The sequence below is a fragment of the Danio aesculapii genome, chromosome 5, assembly GCF_903798145.1.
Source record: "Danio aesculapii chromosome 5, fDanAes4.1, whole genome shotgun sequence".
NCBI classification, from domain to species: Eukaryota; Metazoa; Chordata; class Actinopteri; order Cypriniformes; family Danionidae; genus Danio; species Danio aesculapii.
Window position 1 is genome coordinate 53,302,396 of NC_079439.1, and position 17,522 is coordinate 53,319,917.

Consider the following 17,522-nt stretch of genomic DNA (forward strand, 5'->3'; position numbering starts at 1 on the left):
AGTTGATTTATGGGTTGTTGACATTTTATGAGACGAAAATTTTTAAAAGGCCGTTATTTCTTTGTGAATACACTCTTCAAGGCCTGATGATGCAAGAAAGCAACCTCTTCATGCATAAGAAGCCACATCCCTCATCATCCACGGGCTAAACCACAAAGCCAGATTTCTCGTGCGCTCATATATGTGTGCGCGCGTTCGTCTGTGTATGTCTAAAGATGGGGGTCGGAATGAGGATTCGGGAAATAAAGAGAGTGAAAGAAGGTGGGCTCTGACCTGGCTTCGCTCTTCAAGATATGTAGTCTTACTTTGAATGTAAAATTTCTGTGGTGTTCTATTTCACATATTTGTGTTTCCCATGCTTTTGTTTCATCCTTTCAATAAGAAGCAAGAAGGTCTGAACCGTTACCACAGGCACTCCGAAATATCCCGTCCGCTGTAGAGATATCTCGGTGTGGTATTTATCCCTGAAATTCAAACCCCCTGCCCCCCACGTCCAAATTCATTTGCATTCGTTGATGATATCAATAAAGAATAGCAGGGATCCTATTTAGTTGTGGCAGGGCTGGGGGAAGGTGGCTTTTTCGGTCAAAACTGGACAGAGTGGACGAAGACCTTGAGGTCAGCTGACCATTCAGTGCAAGGTGGCGGGAGGCGGAGGGGTCTGGAGAGGCTTATTTGAGAGCAGGCGTGTTTTAGCCAGGCAATGAAAAGGAGTCAACCACAAAGCTCGTCATGCTTCAAATACACCCCATCACGTCTTCAGTCTTACCTCTCAAAGACAAAATCAGAGAATGGGAAGCTAGTTTCTTTAATAAGGCCACAGTGAACGAACGGGAAGTTCGAATGATCATAATACCAAAACACGTAACATAAAAGACATCGTAAAATCTAATTAATAAAAAAGACATTTAAAAAGTAATCCGTATTGTAAACATTGTATCAAAACTTTTTTTTTAAATCAGGTTATAGCCTACATCAAATTTGTGTAAGTTATAAATATATTTTGCAAATGCAAAAAACATGAAAACGGAACACTCACGTCCTTAAACAGCAAATGGCAAGAGAGATTGTGCGTGGCTAAATGTGGAAATGTTGTACGAGGCCTGTCGTCAAACGGCTCATTGGACGAGCTACGGCCAATCCGCAATTGCACCTTTCAATCATTTCAAGCTGGAGGACGGGGCCTATGTCTTTAATTTATAAAGATTTACTCTACGTTCATCACAATGCTGGAAGATCTAATGCATTCATTGAACAGATAAGTTACAATTTTATTAATGTTTTTTTTTATAAAGGCAAATTGACATCTAATGTTATATATGCACAAACACAGCCTAGGTGCTACATACGCACATGAATAATGTACATACAAACAGAGAGCGAAAGAGATACAGCAAGAATAATATTAATATTATTGGCGTTGTGCATTTTTAAACGATTTGTGTGACGTTGCCGACGTCAGGAGGGCATCAGTCACTAAAACAATATACACAAATATATTATCAAAATAAATATAGGCTAATCAAGTTAAGCACGCGGAATATGATGACTAGTTCGTAATTTTATCAAAATTGTGCAAAGCATTGAATGCATTATAAATCCTTGCAGTTAAACATCAAATGGTCATCTATGATAATATACAATATCAATTGAAATTATTTGTATACTTTGCCTTCAAATTTTTATTTACTTTCTTAAGTACTTATTTTATTAATTAATTATTTGCGTCATCCCTGAACATATATCTGTGGTTTATTTGGGCTAAGCACTGTTTGAGTGAAGTTTTTATTCCAAAAGAAACGTAAACTGTTCGGGTCCGTGTAAATGACTTTGTAAAACTTCCAATTAATGCATCTTAAAGATGGGCTGACTGGTAACACTGAGGAGCCATAATATAGGCTAACAACTTCCACTTAAGACATAATTATGCCGTGTGCTGTCGTTTATTCATTCAGGTTCATCAGAAGTTTAATTGATATAACGTATATAGTTCGAATAAAATAACGTTTAGAAGCCACCACTGTATTCCAGAGCAAAGCAAGGTTATTATGGTCATGTCTGGGTATAATACAAAGTTTCAACTTTTTAAAATTATCATTAGGGCCAATTACTGACTTTATTGTTACTGTATACTCGGGCAAATGTTCGACCAAAGATTGTTTTACAACCTTTACATTTTTTTCTCTCTGGTGTATATTAGGAAATCATGTGAGGTCGGGACTGGCGGCTTTGTTTTGACGCTCTGGTGTTCTCATGCCCTGTAAAGGGTGCTGTCTAGAGCTGTTTGTTTCTCTCTTTATTTGCTAGATGGCGCTCTGTGTTCTGGGACCCTCAGTTAAAGGAACAAACGGTCCTCAGTTTATTCTTTTCCCGTTTGCCATTGTTCATCCACACTCAGTGTTAATGCTTCTTTTCTCATTTAGTCGTTCACGCTTGGGATTCGCGAAACATATATTTGAATATGTAGTAAAATAATAATATAAAAAAATAAAGTAAAACAATCAGTTATTACTATGCGGTTGATTTATAAAGGTAAATAGATTTAAAGGAATGTGCTTGCTGTTTTATATCATTGTATGTGTTTTCCCTCTAAAATAAAAGGAAAATAACACCATTATGCTTAAATCACATAGTATGCTTCTATGGGATTTGGTTATTTAATTGTGATAGATTATGAAAACCTTTATTGAAGTAGGCTACTACTGTTTTATAATACATTTATGTAAATGTATGTTGCTGTAAATAATAGCCTAAATACATTTAAAAGCCATAATAAAGTTATCATTTCGTCAATTCTATGATTTTAGTAAACTTAAGTCTCTAATCAACTCAGTCAGCAATATTAATGGACTGCACCGTCGATAAATTTACATGTGAAAACAATGAGACAATTTTAATATCATTCTAAATAAATTTTTAAACCCTTCTGAAAACACTTCTGAAAAACGCGTAATGTTATATTATTTCATTTTTTAAGAGACAGAAATAACTGGATTTATTCGCATTTCCAAAGGAAAAAACGAACACATTTTGTTCTGTGAGTGTTAAGAAGATATATTGCAGCACTTACACTTTCTCTAAATAGCGGCTTGTCCATATTTGACGTTGATGAATGTGCCCACGACGTGAAGAACATTTAAAGATGTCGTTTAAATGTTATGCCAGATTGCTCAGCGGACGACGAGGAGCGCCAGTCCGACATCAAAGAAATTACACCTAAAATTTTACAATAAAATATATTACTTTATATGGCTTTGATATTATTATATAAATATGCTGAGGTGTTAATAAATATTCAGCTTTCAGTTTTGTTTTATATCATTGCGTTTTTGTTCCAAGCCATGTACTTGTACTGTTGTTTAGGGCATAACAATAGTCATTTTCATGCTATTTACTAATAAATGCATAATTTAGAAAAAAAAAAACATATAATATATAAAAAAAACACAGACACACTATTTATATACTTATATATATATATATATATATATATATATATATATATATATATATATATATATATATATATATATATATATATATATATGAGATCTTAACTCTTACATAGTACATAAGTAAATAAATAAATTGAAACATTTCCAAAGTGTATTAAGAAAATTATTTGTGCCTTATTTGCATTAAAATACTGATAAATAACCATCCAATTAAAAGATAGCATACTTTCTTGTAGGAAAAGTCACGATTCAACAAATATATATTTTTATAGTAAATATAGGATATTTAAAGCATAATAGGAAATATTTTTTTAGCTACACCAGCATGAAATAAAGGCGAAATCTGTGCTGAGAAACGAGTACAAAGCCTTTTCTCGTGCTTGTGACATTGCTCGCTGTCAGGATAGTTAGCAATGTTCTAATATGGACGGTGGCTCCAGAGGCTCATCTCTTGGGGTTTTAATTAACAAGCTGTCTCAAAGCTGTAGAGATCCATCAAACAACCTCTCCCCACTAGCAAACCCCCCTTCCGTCTGAACAGTCTTGCAGCCTCTTTGGCGTTACTTGAGAGTTCTCCGTGACTCCCCATTCAGCTTTGTTCCTGGATGAATTCGCTTGCTTATCGTATGTCTTATGTCAGATTAAATCGCAGCGGAGTTTCCTAGGTTTTAGTTTGGGATGGTGAGTGTTCCTGAAGAGAGAAGAATATGAGACATTTAGTGCTTTCTTTATCTTGTGCACAGCAAATGGAGCTATGCACAGTAAGTTTCAACTTTTGCCTCATACACACACTTACCCACACCCCTTGCACAACTGGATGTAAGCGTCCCTCTGCGGAACAGACAGGGGCGAGTTCAGGGTCAAGAGAGAGCGCTGTCCATGGTCCTATTCAGAGGTGCCCGGGTGCTCTTATCAAATTAGACAGGACAAGTTTTAAATCGATGCCATCGCCTGTATCAGGAGGCTGCCACTGGTTTACAACCTTTAACAAGCCACCCTGACAGTCAGTGCTCCAAGCGCAAATACACACCTCTGTCACGGTGATGGAGCGATCATGACCGCTAATGGACGGGGAAGAAAGGGTGAGATAACATACTAGATAACAGGTGATGGTGATCCGAATCACGTTAGGAATAAAGTTAAGAGTAAAGAGATGCAAAATGCAAATAACTATATCGACATGACTGCTGTGCAAGCTGTGTTTATTATTATTTGAAGAAAAAATGTTAATTGATAAGTTTATATAAGTTTATAACTTGTCAAATTTTATAATGAAAATCCGCATTTAAAATTAAACAGTAAAGAAAAAAATATATATCAATCGTATAAACAATTTGTAACATCGAGTATGTAATATTTGATTTGATCCAGCTAATTTAAATATCAGCAAACTGTTCATTTCGTTCATGTAAGATGACATTTTATTTACTCACGCACTAAAAAAAATACATATATTATTTTTATATTACTATACAAACCTTTACGAAAACCGAAAGAACCAATTATACTGCAGCAAACCAAATGCATACAGACGCAGATAAAAATGAAACATTTTAATTTCTCTTTTCAAGTGTTTTTTACTAATCAATACTAATCAATCATATATTTTTTTTCCTTCGAAAAGGATATTCAATTGCACTAATTTGATTTGAACTTTAGCTCTAATTCCTTGCAATACATATTGTTAAAATAGTGCTGTAGACAGTAATTAACAAAACCTAACCTTTATTCTCTTAACGTTGTTCAAAATTATATAAACCTAAAGGGCTTTTGTTTCAAGCTATAAAAGAAAATGCAAACGATGTAATGAATTATCGGTTTTCCTATTTTATTCACAAGTTCCTTAATTCAATTTACCTCGCCTCTCATCTCGACGTCCAGGTCACAGAATGCTGTATATGATATATTTGGAATTATTTTTAACTCTCGGTTCTTATTTTATCTTTTGCGAACGTTACTTTCCTCCACAGCCTCACATTTTGACGTCTAAGATAAAGCGAGCAGGAAGCACTGTTTGTCTTCCTTGCACACTGGAAACCCTCGTCAGTTTCTTTTTCAGTGACAGATTTACTTTAGGGGAGTCGTCTAAAATAATAATAAAGACCTATTGTTCTAGAGCTCACTTTAAAGACTAACTGGGCACATTTCCTACGCCTTCGCCCAGGTATAAGAGACCTCGTCACACACACATCATTCCCATCAAAAGTTACGCTGTCAGCTGTCGTCGGATCTGGGTGGCGTTTTTCATCCTGTATGCTGATTCAGATGGAGACATAAAAGAGCAGGTAGTCAAATGGAGGGACGCAGCGGTTTATAACGGTGACGGTTGTCAGGCAGATGAGAGGGAGAGAAAGGGCGAAAAGCAGCCTATTTTGTATAAACACCACACACTCTGAGGGGTGAGAGACGGCACTGAATTCAGAAGAGAAAGAGACAGCCTAAACCTGCATGTGCAGCCACCAATCGCAGACCAATTAATGGATATTAGCCATTCGTCCATTTTGTCACTCCATATACGCGCGATACATATATCACACCTTCACACTCATACTGTCTACCTTGTTGCCTGTCAGGTTGTTTTTAACGGCAGTCCGTCAGACGGGCACCTCTGTGGCCTTGCTAATTTGGGTTCATTGGATGGCAATAACTTAATTTAGAGCCTCATCTTTTGGGGCGTTTCTTAATGAGGATGCGCTGTGCAATAACGCGCCGGATATTCAGGTGGGAGCAACCAGCACCGCGCACCAATGTGTTTAGCCTCCGAGGAACCCGTTAAGCTTGATGAGACTCATCTATAATGCGTGATTGAATACCAGGGTACTATACGCGTCTGACGAGACTGCACCGACTCTCTCATTCCTGACTGAAGAGGCCTTCAGCCTTTCCTCCAACCTCACATCTACAGAATAGAGTGGAGAGCGCGGCGCATAATAAGAGTTTTAAGGCGCTGTTGTCTGGTTTCATTGAAAAGACCTCTTGTTGTTTAGAGAGGATCAGGTTTTATCGTGTCCTAACCCTGGGTCGCTGGATATCATGGTAAACCGCTTGGCACCCTATATGTGGGAATTCCATCCCTAGCTGTAAAATGACAGGTTGTAACGCTCCGAGCGCTCCGGTTACCATGTGACCTTAACCAAGTGATTTAAGCCCAGGTCTTCTGGCCCTTGCTCTTAAAACCCCCCATTAAGAACTGAGTGGCGAAAAATGTTTTAGACAAGTGTGGGGCGACCAGATGTATAGCTAGTGAGGCGGTTACCGTAGCGTGCTTGACAGTAACTGTATAAGCTTAGTTTTCATCCTGTTTAGTTCTTATCAGTTGCTTAGTTTAGTCATTAGTTTGCTACAGTTTTAAAACCTGAATTCAGTAAACTTGGCCTGGCAAGAGAAAATTTGTGCACTATTATTTATGCTGATGCTACGACTTCTACTAATACTATTATTAATGTACTAATGCAACTATATATGTAAATATATAAAACAACAAAATAATAATAATAATAATAATTATTATTATTATAATATTAATTCTTTTTAATATGTGGTATTTTTGTTATCATTATTATTATTATCATTATTATTATCAGTATTACTAAAGCAGTATAAAGATTAGCAAATATGACCATGTTTTCTTAATAAGGTACACTTATTAAGTTTTTTTATGATGAAGGATATCTGTATTCTGACAAAAGCTGTATAGTTAGGTACAGTTTAAAATATATATTACTACAAAAACAAAATAATAATAATACATTTCACACATGCTAACAATGCGTTTAGACAAGACTTCTGCCATCAGAATAAATAGGCTATATTTAAAACTTTATACGTAAAATTTCATCAATGTTTTATTTTTAATTCGTTCTTAAAAACATTTATTTTGATACATTGAACATGATTTATGCTAACAGGCGTTACCCAACAAGATTATTATTGTTGCTGTTATATTATTAAGCCTATTTGTGAGATGGAACATGTTATTTTATTCGTTGTCCTGTTGTATGACACATAATATATTTGACGGGAATTTGTCTTAAAAAAGAAGAAAAAAGGAAAGTGTATTCAGAGCTAATAATCGTTTTGATGGCTTATCGCCATTCTTTTTCATCACACAAACCGAATTCAGAACGCTATATTCTCTGACCTGCACCAAAATCAGTTTATACGCGCGCCTACTCATATTGCTGAATTCCAAAGTCCGTTTATCATTGTCCAAGCAAGAGCAAACCAATATTTATCCACAAAAATATCCTTTTTTTATTGTATTTATTATTATTTTCCTTACGGATCTGTCGGCATGTTAAATTAAGCACCTGGGATCCCATGGTGTGTGAGACTGCTACAATTATTTTCAGAATGCAATAATTCACTTATTCGAGCAAGTGTTGGGCAAACACTGCAGAGCAACACAGGACAAATTCAATATTTTCTGTTTTGTCTGCATATCATGACATCCTCACATAACTTGATGAAAGTTGCCTTCCCTTTTTCCACTTAAGGAAGAGTGTGATCCATTTTATGCACCGCGCTCCACTCACGCACACTTTGTCTTTCTAAAAATATCAGGATCGAAGACAGAAGGGGGGACAGAAACCTGAAAGCAATCATTAAAAGCCAAGCCTCTGCCAACAGCAGCTGTCCGGTTCTCTGTGGCGTGATCACCCCAAAACATCTCCCACTCTCTCGACACATTAACGGAGCTCTTTCGCACGAGGAAGCAGAACTTCAGGGAGGCAAGGTGCGCGTGTGGGTGGGTGTGAATGTGGGCCATGTGTGTTATATGAACTAATAACAATCAATCAAAACGGGACGTGAGGGAACGATGAGAGCGGAAAAATGAACAAACAGACAGACAGACACATTTAGTTCAATCCACCTTTATTTCTATAGCGCTTTTTACAATGCGAAAGCAGCTTAGATAGATAGATAGATAGATAGATAGATAGATAGATAGATAGATAGATAGATAGATAGATAGATAGATAGATAGATAGATAGATAGATAGATAGATAGATAGATAGATAGACTTTAAGTCGAAGTCAAAGTAAAGAGGGAGACTTTTAGACAGAGTTGTATTCGTTTTTTTTCTTTGCCAGGACACAATAAAACATTGATTGTTGCAGTTTGCTGACCCGTAAAATTTGGGGGCTAGATTTCCCTTCAGAACCGAGCATATAATTATGCAAATAGAGATCTGACAGCGATCTGGTGAAGTACTCCCGAAGACAAGGGCCTGGAGGAGTGACAGTCCAGCTTCGGCAAGTGCTCGGCTCTTTGAGAATAGTTCATATTTGGCGGGGCATGAGAGTATGGGAGGAGACGAGAGCGTGCGGGACAAATCGCGGATAAAATTGAAATATCAATCAAAGACTACGCAGACTTCAAATACGATATGTTTGGAGTCAAATATGTGGAAAGGATGACAAAAAAAGTTGAAGATTAAATAAACACTGTACGCTATTAAATACAATGCAGTGAGTTCTAAGTATTTTAGGCGAGATATTTTAGAAGTTTATTGTCCGCAATTCATTCATGGGTGTTTGCACAAAATAAACCAACATTTGACACTTTTTTGGTGCTAAACAACATCCCACTATTTGTAAAAAGAAAAAAAAAAACAATTAAAATAAAACAAAACTAGTTTGTGACTATAAGAAACCCCTAAATGTATCTGCTTTTTGTGTAATCTTTTAGAAAATTCTAATAGCATGTAAAACGAAGGTTTTAATGATATGTTTATATGCTTACTGAGTTGTTTAACGAGATTATCATGTAAACCTACCCAACTTCTCAATAAACATTTTATGCATAATAACGGAGGAATCTCATTTATAAAGACGTTGTCGTTTCTTTATAAATGTATTGTTAAAAAAAGAAAACAGAAACTCTACCTTTAGTTTCTGTAGCTTTTTTCCTCTTTTGAAGTTCACTGCTTTTGCATAGTATTAAAAAAATCTTTATATATTTTTTATTTATTTTTTCCTATGTTAAAAACTTCACTCTAACGTTAACTGACATAACAAAACCATTTTTATAATGTGACTGATAAATCATAAAACGGAAAACTCCCATCTGTGAGTAAAGCCATTATTTTGTTTAAAACATATCTTTTGACATTCTTGTTGTTTCCTCCTGTAATTTCCCTATTTGTAGACAAGAAGAAACACGAGAAAAGCTCTTTTGGGGCGCTTCATTTGTATTTATGAAGGATGAAAAGAAGTTTTAACGAATTTTATTTAGAATATTAATAAAAAAATTCCTTTTATTGTAGCCCTTAATTGGCACTGATCCTTACACAAATCGAAAGCTGGTTTGGAAACACTACAATTGTGTTGTTACAGCTCAGAACAATTAATAATCAAAACCAAACAGAAGAAGAGATTGTTTCTTTCCGCGGGAAAGTTTTGCCGTGACCGTGTCACTTTTAGGCCATTATTTCCGCAGGTTTGCGAGGTAAGGTCTAAAACAAGCAGTCGGGACATAAAAAGTAGGTGCTATAGACATGGCTTCATCCGATACTTCTCCGTCTTTGACTGACACTTATTTTGGTTAACATTGGTCTCATTGTAAAGGCCTGGACTCGATCTAGACACAAATATCAGCTTTCGTGATAGAGTTCCACAGCTGTTACGTGAGAAGAGCGAGTCATTCTCCGAGCAGGGTCACCTTCCCTGGGAACAGAGCTGAGAGGAGAGCCGCTGGAGCAACAGGCTTTATCGGGCTCCGAGGATCTTTTCCCCGTTAGACTGAACTTTAACCCGACAACTCCTTGGGTTGAAAGTGATGCCTTTACGATCATTGCATTGTAAATAAGAGTACCATGTGCATCGGTGTCTTTAAGTGCAAGGTTTGATGTGTCCAAACTGCAACTCGCAAGTGCGCAGGTTAGTTTTATGCACTGAAAAAAAAAAGAAAAAAGTCGACCGCGAGAATTAAACGAAGATATCTCTACGCACAATTGTATAAAGAATTTTATTACTGCATGTATGTAGATCATTATTACCTTCAAATAACACGGCAAAGAAGAAATCAGGGCACCGAACTGCCATTAATTCAAAGACAAAAGACAAACATATTTTAACTAGTTATGAACAGTGAAATATCAGATCAAGATTTAATTTCAATACATCCCAATATAAAGCGAATAAAAACATGAGAAAACATCTTACATAGTGAACAACTTCACTTGTGCAGCAAACAGCACACCTCTTCAGAGTGACTGGAATGTTTCAATAAAAGGTAGATCTCTTAGATTAAAACATGAATTGTTAAAATGAGTCCTAATTAAAAAAAAAAAAACAATTAAATTCGATTTGGTTTAAGGCTGCGACTAGCACAAGTGATATTCACATATGGCTTGTCAGGCTATACTTGAAAATAAAATATATAAAAAGAAAGATGTAAGAACTTTGTATGTTTTTTTCCTAAGGCAACAATATTGAGATCTGAGCGAAATATTTTTGACAGCATATATAAGCAACTTGCAGTTAATCAGTGGCTTTTAATGAAAATTTGCAGATATTTTAAAAGTTTAATTTGTTGTAAAAATAGTTTCCAAACATGAAAGCATCTGGGGCCTTTGCTTTCCCCCCAGATATACTTATATCTCTATTTTTGGATAAAACATATTATATGAAATATGCACAATTATTTACATTACTTACCTTGAGCAATCTAAATATCTAATGACAAGTTAAATCTCTAAAAAAGTGACAAGACCAGAGCAGCTTTTTACTGAGAGATTACTTTCAAGCTAAAGCAGACTGATCTGTTGACATGCCTGAGCGACATATCTTTAAGCCTCCACTAATACTACATTGTCCAGGAGACAATGCCTCTTGTCCCGTCTGAGACAGGAACATAACACACGCTTTAGCATTAGAAGAAGATGACAATGAGATGTTAAAACAGTCCGAATAGTCATGGACTCTGCCAAAAAAATTAAATATAAATAAAATAAAATAAAAGGGCAGGTTCAATTAGCAAACATCTTAAGGAATGGCTTTTATACTTCAGATACCATTAAATCTCCCTGATCCTGACACACAGGAAGATATTCCCTGACTGACATATCTGCTCCATTAAAGGGAGAGATTCCTAAAACTCATGCTCGCAGGAGATTTTAAGGGATTTAAAAACAGAGGAGGGTTCTTCCAATCTGTCATGCTGTCAATAGCTTACTTCACTGTATTCATTCTTAATCTAGTCTCAATTTAGCCATTGAATTTGACTCTGCAAGTTGCCTTTTTCCTGTTAAAGTGTTATGTGTATGAACAAATAACTTGTAAGCCATTAGCATCTGACATACAAAGTTTCTAAGCACTCCAGTGAGACTGCTAGAGAGACCCGTCAAAAAGAAAGGAAGAAAAAAGAAAAAACAACAGGAAACCAAATAGACTTTGCAGGCAGGCACTAGGACCTGTCAGGCATGGTTGTGTGTGTGTGCAGGTGCTTCCCAGGCATTAGCTCAGTTCAGGACAATGTCAGGATAATTAGAGGTGCATCAAGAGGCGGTGTGCGGCGCCGCCTGTCAGCCTTAATCTGGCCACCGATGGGCCACCACCAAATCCACACAGCGGCCCACAGGAGGCACAAGCAGTGAAGCCATATTGCTTTGACAGTTGCACTCATCCAGAAGTAATGCAAAACGCTATTCTGATGTATACAGCCTGACCCTGCACTCCTCAGAGTCCTACAATACACTGGGAGGAGGGCTTCAAGGAGGAATATGTTTTCAGAAACTGAAAAGGAGAGGAGAAACAGAACTAGGAGAAAGGGAACGATACTAGACTCTATGTTGTGATCTCTAGAAGTCTTCATGTTTGATTCGGTGGGAGCTGCGTGTGGTGACCGGACTGGAAGAAGAGTCATCCTCATGATCTTTAAGGGCATTGCTGAAGAACTTAAAGATGGACTGGAAGCTCTTCCACGATGTTAACTCGTGTTTCTCAGTACCTGCAAGACACATAACATCAAAATAGACCCAGATTAACAGTTTAGGAAGCGATAGTTGACACCAAAAACCAACCTTTATAAATATTTTCTAACACTATAGAACTTAATTTCAAACAGAACACAAAATAAGCTAGGCTGAAGTTCAGGACACAATAAAAACTATAAGGAAAAAAATATCCACACAAAAAGAGTAAAATTAAATTGATTTTGTACCCCTAAAATAATATGTATATTTGTACTTCAAGATGTGTTCACACATGTAGTTAAATTTGATTAGTTCATCCAAAAAAAAAAAAAAAAAAAAGAAAACGATAAAAAGGCTATAGTTCTGGCTCAGTTAGGATTCACACTGTTATTTCTAAGACCAAATCGGAAGATATAAAACAAAACAAACATATACTTCAAAACCATTTATTATGGAACTGCACCAGAGTTTTCCCCCACATTTTCACTGGTCTTGGTGCGCTTCATTGGACCAGTGTTTGCATTGTAGTATTCACACTGCATTGAACATTTTCACCCCTTTAAAGAGTAAATCAGTTGCCATTTTAAAGGGAACCTATGTTGAAAATCATCTTTTGGAAGCTGTTTGGACAGAACTGTGTGGAGGTATAGTTTGTGCACAGACATAATGGAGTGATAGAAACACATTAAGTCTCTTTTTTAAATTTCCTGACGTTAAAATAGGATCCAAATCCCTCCCAGTTTGAGGCCCACCGCAACATGATGTAGGACTGCGGTTTCCCCACCCACTGAACTGATTGACAGCCGCATATTAACATGTCTCGTAGTAATGCGCATAATCATATCCACAAGACAGGACGTGCACAAAGCAACTGGGATTGAAAGATCTGTTGAGCTCTCTGTGATCATCAATCATCATCAAATCTGATCAAGAATGAGTTTTGCAAGTAAAAAACATTTTTAAAATAGTGCATGTTTGTAATGAATTACAGTGATTTTACCGTCTTTATTACCACAGCCGCATGTCAGTACAATTATAAAAGAAGACGCTTCAATCCCGGTTTGTGGATGTTAAATCAGGTTTATTTTGTACATTAACATAATGGATATCCATACAGCAGTGCATATTAACCTGCATCCTGTCACATTTGTCGTGCAAAAAACAGTGCAAAGTTAATTGTGTTTGTTGTGTGTGTGGGTGAACTTTGTAACGACATTGTGTGTGACTCATAGTTCTCATCGACTCATTAACTTCCCAACAAATTAATCAAAAAATCATTGGGAAAGTTCTTACTGTAGTATTTCTCACAAACGTTACGTGAGATCTGCTTCCTTCATGTCTGTCACTGTGCTGTTTATCTGACGCAGCCGTAGCGGAGATTGAGGCACACTTTGACAGGCATGTAGGAACGGTGGGCGGGGAGAACTAGCATTAAAGGCACAGGTAATAAAAACGGCTACGATGTGTTCAGAGCAGAAAATTACAGACTTCTGAAAAGTATAATAAATAATCTGACGGATGTTTTGAGCTGAACCTTTACAGATACATTCTGGAGACACTCAAGACGCATCATAAATCTTGAAAAAGGGGTAAAATATGTGCCATTTAAGGTACAGTTCAGGGTTAGGGGTAGGGATACCAAGTTGCTGTACTCCAAACGGCACTATTTTAGAATAAAAAAAGGGCTACAAATGACTTTTTCAGAATATCTTTATTTATGAACTGTGCGAGATAAATCAGTTTAATACCCTGCTTAGAGTAGGTGTGCTATCTCAGGACTTTACATACTGTAAATAGTTTAGTGAGTTTGTTGGTGTCTGTGTGCAATGCGTACTGACTTAATGTTTTCCATCTATTAGGATATTGCACACTTAAGCACAATGAATGGAATGGCCACCATCCATGGAAGATTAAATTTGCTCTCTCTTGGGTTTGATACACCTATCAGTTAATCCACAAAACGGCTCGGTTTTCCTTCTGTGGCAGCAGGTTAAAGAATTCCCATGTTTGGGTCATTGGATCCAGGTGAAGTGACATGTACACCTTAAGTCCTCATCAGACCTTTCAAAGTCCCACAAGAGCCTTTCACAACCCAGCCCTTTCAGACAGGTAGCATCTGGCGTGGAATTGCTCTGGTAGTGCGTTTGGTCTGTTTTTTTATTGTGCGATTTGCGAGGAAGCTTGAATTGAACCTCGGCTGGATCAATTCTACTTTGAAGCATTCACACTGTACGCAGCTTAAAGCCTGCATGGGTTTGTGTGGAACACAGAGGATCAGACTGATGTGCTTTTCCCTCTTCAATCAGGATTTCTCATTCTTTTCCCTCCGAAATTGCAACTGGTGCATGAACTTGCCTGGAGGGATCCAATTAAAGAGCAACTTTAAGGCCCATGCCAAAAGTGTACTCAGATGGCCATGATATTGACCTCCATGTTTATTACATTGACCCCTGTCTGGGCTGTATTGATGAAGATAGTTGTGCTGAGATGGGAAAGAGGTGCGTGTGTGTTTCAGAACGGTCGAGTCTTTCTTACTCGGCCAATGATCAGTGCCTCAGGTCAAGTTTACCAAGCTGACGATCAGCGAGTCGATACCTGCTGCCCAAACAATCTCTTTAGCAGTGTAGGTCCTGGCACAACACCATTCTAGAGAAGACATTGCCTCCACCGCTCTTATTTATAATTCATACCCAATTTGGAGCACACAGCCTTTACTTTCCCTCCCCCTCACCTTTCCCAACTAACCTTTTTATTTGTCTCTCTCTCTCTCTCTCTCTGTTTTTTTTCCTCTCTTCTTCCTCAGGACCAATTAATGGCGAAGGGTTCACTTTTTTGTTACCTTGAACCGGTGGTGAACCCCTGATCAACGGGAGCGACTCATACTGATCCCAGCCACGGGGTCAGGCACAGTGCGTCTCCGAGCAGATATGCAAATGAGAAGAGCCCCCGTGGCGACCCTGAGGGAGCTCCGCCCCTGCCGGCGACATCACCTTTGATGAGGGTTCACAAGCAAGCCTCGCTAATGACCCTTTATTACTCTACCTTGCCATCTCTTAATTGCCAAGATGTGTTGAGTGTAATCAATAGTGTATGTGTGCCGCGGCGGGTCTCGGCTACGTCATTCGCTCGCACAGACACACACGAAGAATGGGGAAGAGGACAGACGTGCCTGGCTGGCCCACAAATTAAATAAATGCCATTTAAAGAGGTGGTCATTGATTAAATGTCATCTTTCAATAAAGAGAGCAATGTCTACCTCAGAAAAGCAGGAAAAAGTCTCTTGTTCTGCTTTTCCTTAAGATGTTTCTCTTGCTTTCACAAGATTTTCTGTTCATTGGGGGATTTTTTTAAGTTATGGAAAATAAAAGAGACGGGGTCGATGCATTATTTAATGTCTAAAAAAATAATGGTATGCTACAATTAAAAATCCATTAACTTGGAATTGGGAACAGATTATTAAAGCCATGACAAAACTTTCATTTTGCAATTACAATTTTCTCACAATAATCAAAATGAACTTAATTACTTGTTAAAAAAATGCTTTTAAATGGTTCCTAAGGTAGATTTTTACTACTTCTTCAGTTTTAGAAAAACATTTTAATTTCCGACATGAAACTGTGCAGTTGATGACAAAATGATTAGCCCTCCTGTGAAATCCAAATTATTTTCAAATATTTCCAAGTGCTGTTTAACGGAGAGATTTTTTTCAACAAGCGTTCAAATAACTAATTCATTCTCTCTTTGATATGATGACAGTACATAATTTTTACTACTTATTTTGATCATAAAAATTCAGCTTAAAGTCCAATGTAAAGGCTTGGGTAAGTATGGGTAAATTAGATTAATTAAGTTAAGGTTAAGTTAATTAGGTTAGTGGTTAACAAACAGTGGTTTGTTGTTAAATAAATAAACACACACACACACACGCACCAAAGGTTATAATAGTTTTGGATTTTTCATTAGTTTTATTTTTTACTTTTTTCAAATTTAGTAAGTTTTAATTAGTTTTTAGAGGCAGACTTAGTTATTAGTTTTTATTAGTTTCTATATTTTGAAATTGCTTAGTTTTAGTTTAGCTTTTATTAGTTTCAGTATTAGTTTTAGTTTTTTATTTTCTAAATAAAGATATTTGTTAGGTGAAAAAATAAATAAATAAAATAAATACAAAATAAAATAAATAAAAACTCAACCAAAGATACATTTTTTGAAACGTATTCAGAGAACACATGACCACTATCATCTACCAGGGATGGGCTATATTTATAATACATGTATTTCAAATACGTATTTTAAATATAAAATAGTATTTTGTAATTTGTATTTGACAGGGTTGATGAAAATGGCTAAGTATTTTGTATCAAAATATTTTAGTGTCTTGTGTTTTTGTATTTTCAAAATACTGTAAAATACTTTGTCTACATGAACCCATAAAAAAGCGGCCTCTGATTGGTGACATCTACCAATTCTCAAATTCATTTACAACAGCCCACAAGATAGCTGCCTTAAGTAAAAAATGTGTGCAAGGCTGCTTCTGAGGTTAGATAAACAGTAGTGATGTAAAGTTTGGCTCTTTAACATGAACCAGATATACGCCTCTGATTGGTGCTTTCTCAGGTATTGCCAATTCTTGAGATCAGACTAAAAAATTGATTAATATTGGAAATTATGCATCCCATATAAAGAAATGAACAGACAAATAGCAAGGGTAGATTTGGGAGCAAGTCAAAACAAGAGAGGAAAATAAGACAAACAACATCAAGTCAAAGTCGTGATCACTAAAAACTTCATTGGCTGTTTCAAATGCTAGTAGCTGATCTGCAGGTGCTCTTTATAGTTAATTACAAACTTGGATATAGTTAATCAGTATAAGACAAAAAATATTCAATAATACTCCAGTCTACAGACTGGTCAAAAACTTATGTTTTACAGCAACAAAATCATAGCTATTTTTTTCTAGATATTGTGTTTTATGTTGTGTATTGAAGAGTACAATTGCAAAAAAACAAAACAATCCAAAAAAAAACAAACAAAAAAAAAAAAACAAACAAACATGATTTATGGAAATGAATAAAACTGGAGATTTTAGTCGTTTTCAGTATTGTGAAAAAAATGTCATGCTCCCTTGTAAAAGTATTTTGTAGTATTTTAA

The 17,522-nt window shown here is 36.5% G+C and overlaps 1 protein-coding gene across 3 annotated transcripts in view; it reads right to left on the reverse strand.

Annotated features, from left to right (window-relative positions):
- Positions 1-8,399: 8,399 nt before the first annotated feature.
- Positions 8,400-17,522, reverse strand: part of fam172a (family with sequence similarity 172 member A) — a 323,437-nt gene continuing 314,314 nt past the window's right edge. For 2 of the 3 annotated variants that reach the window (XM_056458470.1, XM_056458469.1), the window contains exon 11: positions 10,412-12,408. In XM_056458470.1, the coding sequence (XP_056314445.1) occupies positions 12,260-12,408 (149 nt within the window). In that variant the 3' untranslated portion in view covers positions 10,412-12,259. Of the gene's footprint in view, positions 10,352-10,411; positions 12,409-17,522 lie in introns of those variants that run through there. The other variant, XR_008837858.1, reaches the window with a different exon arrangement.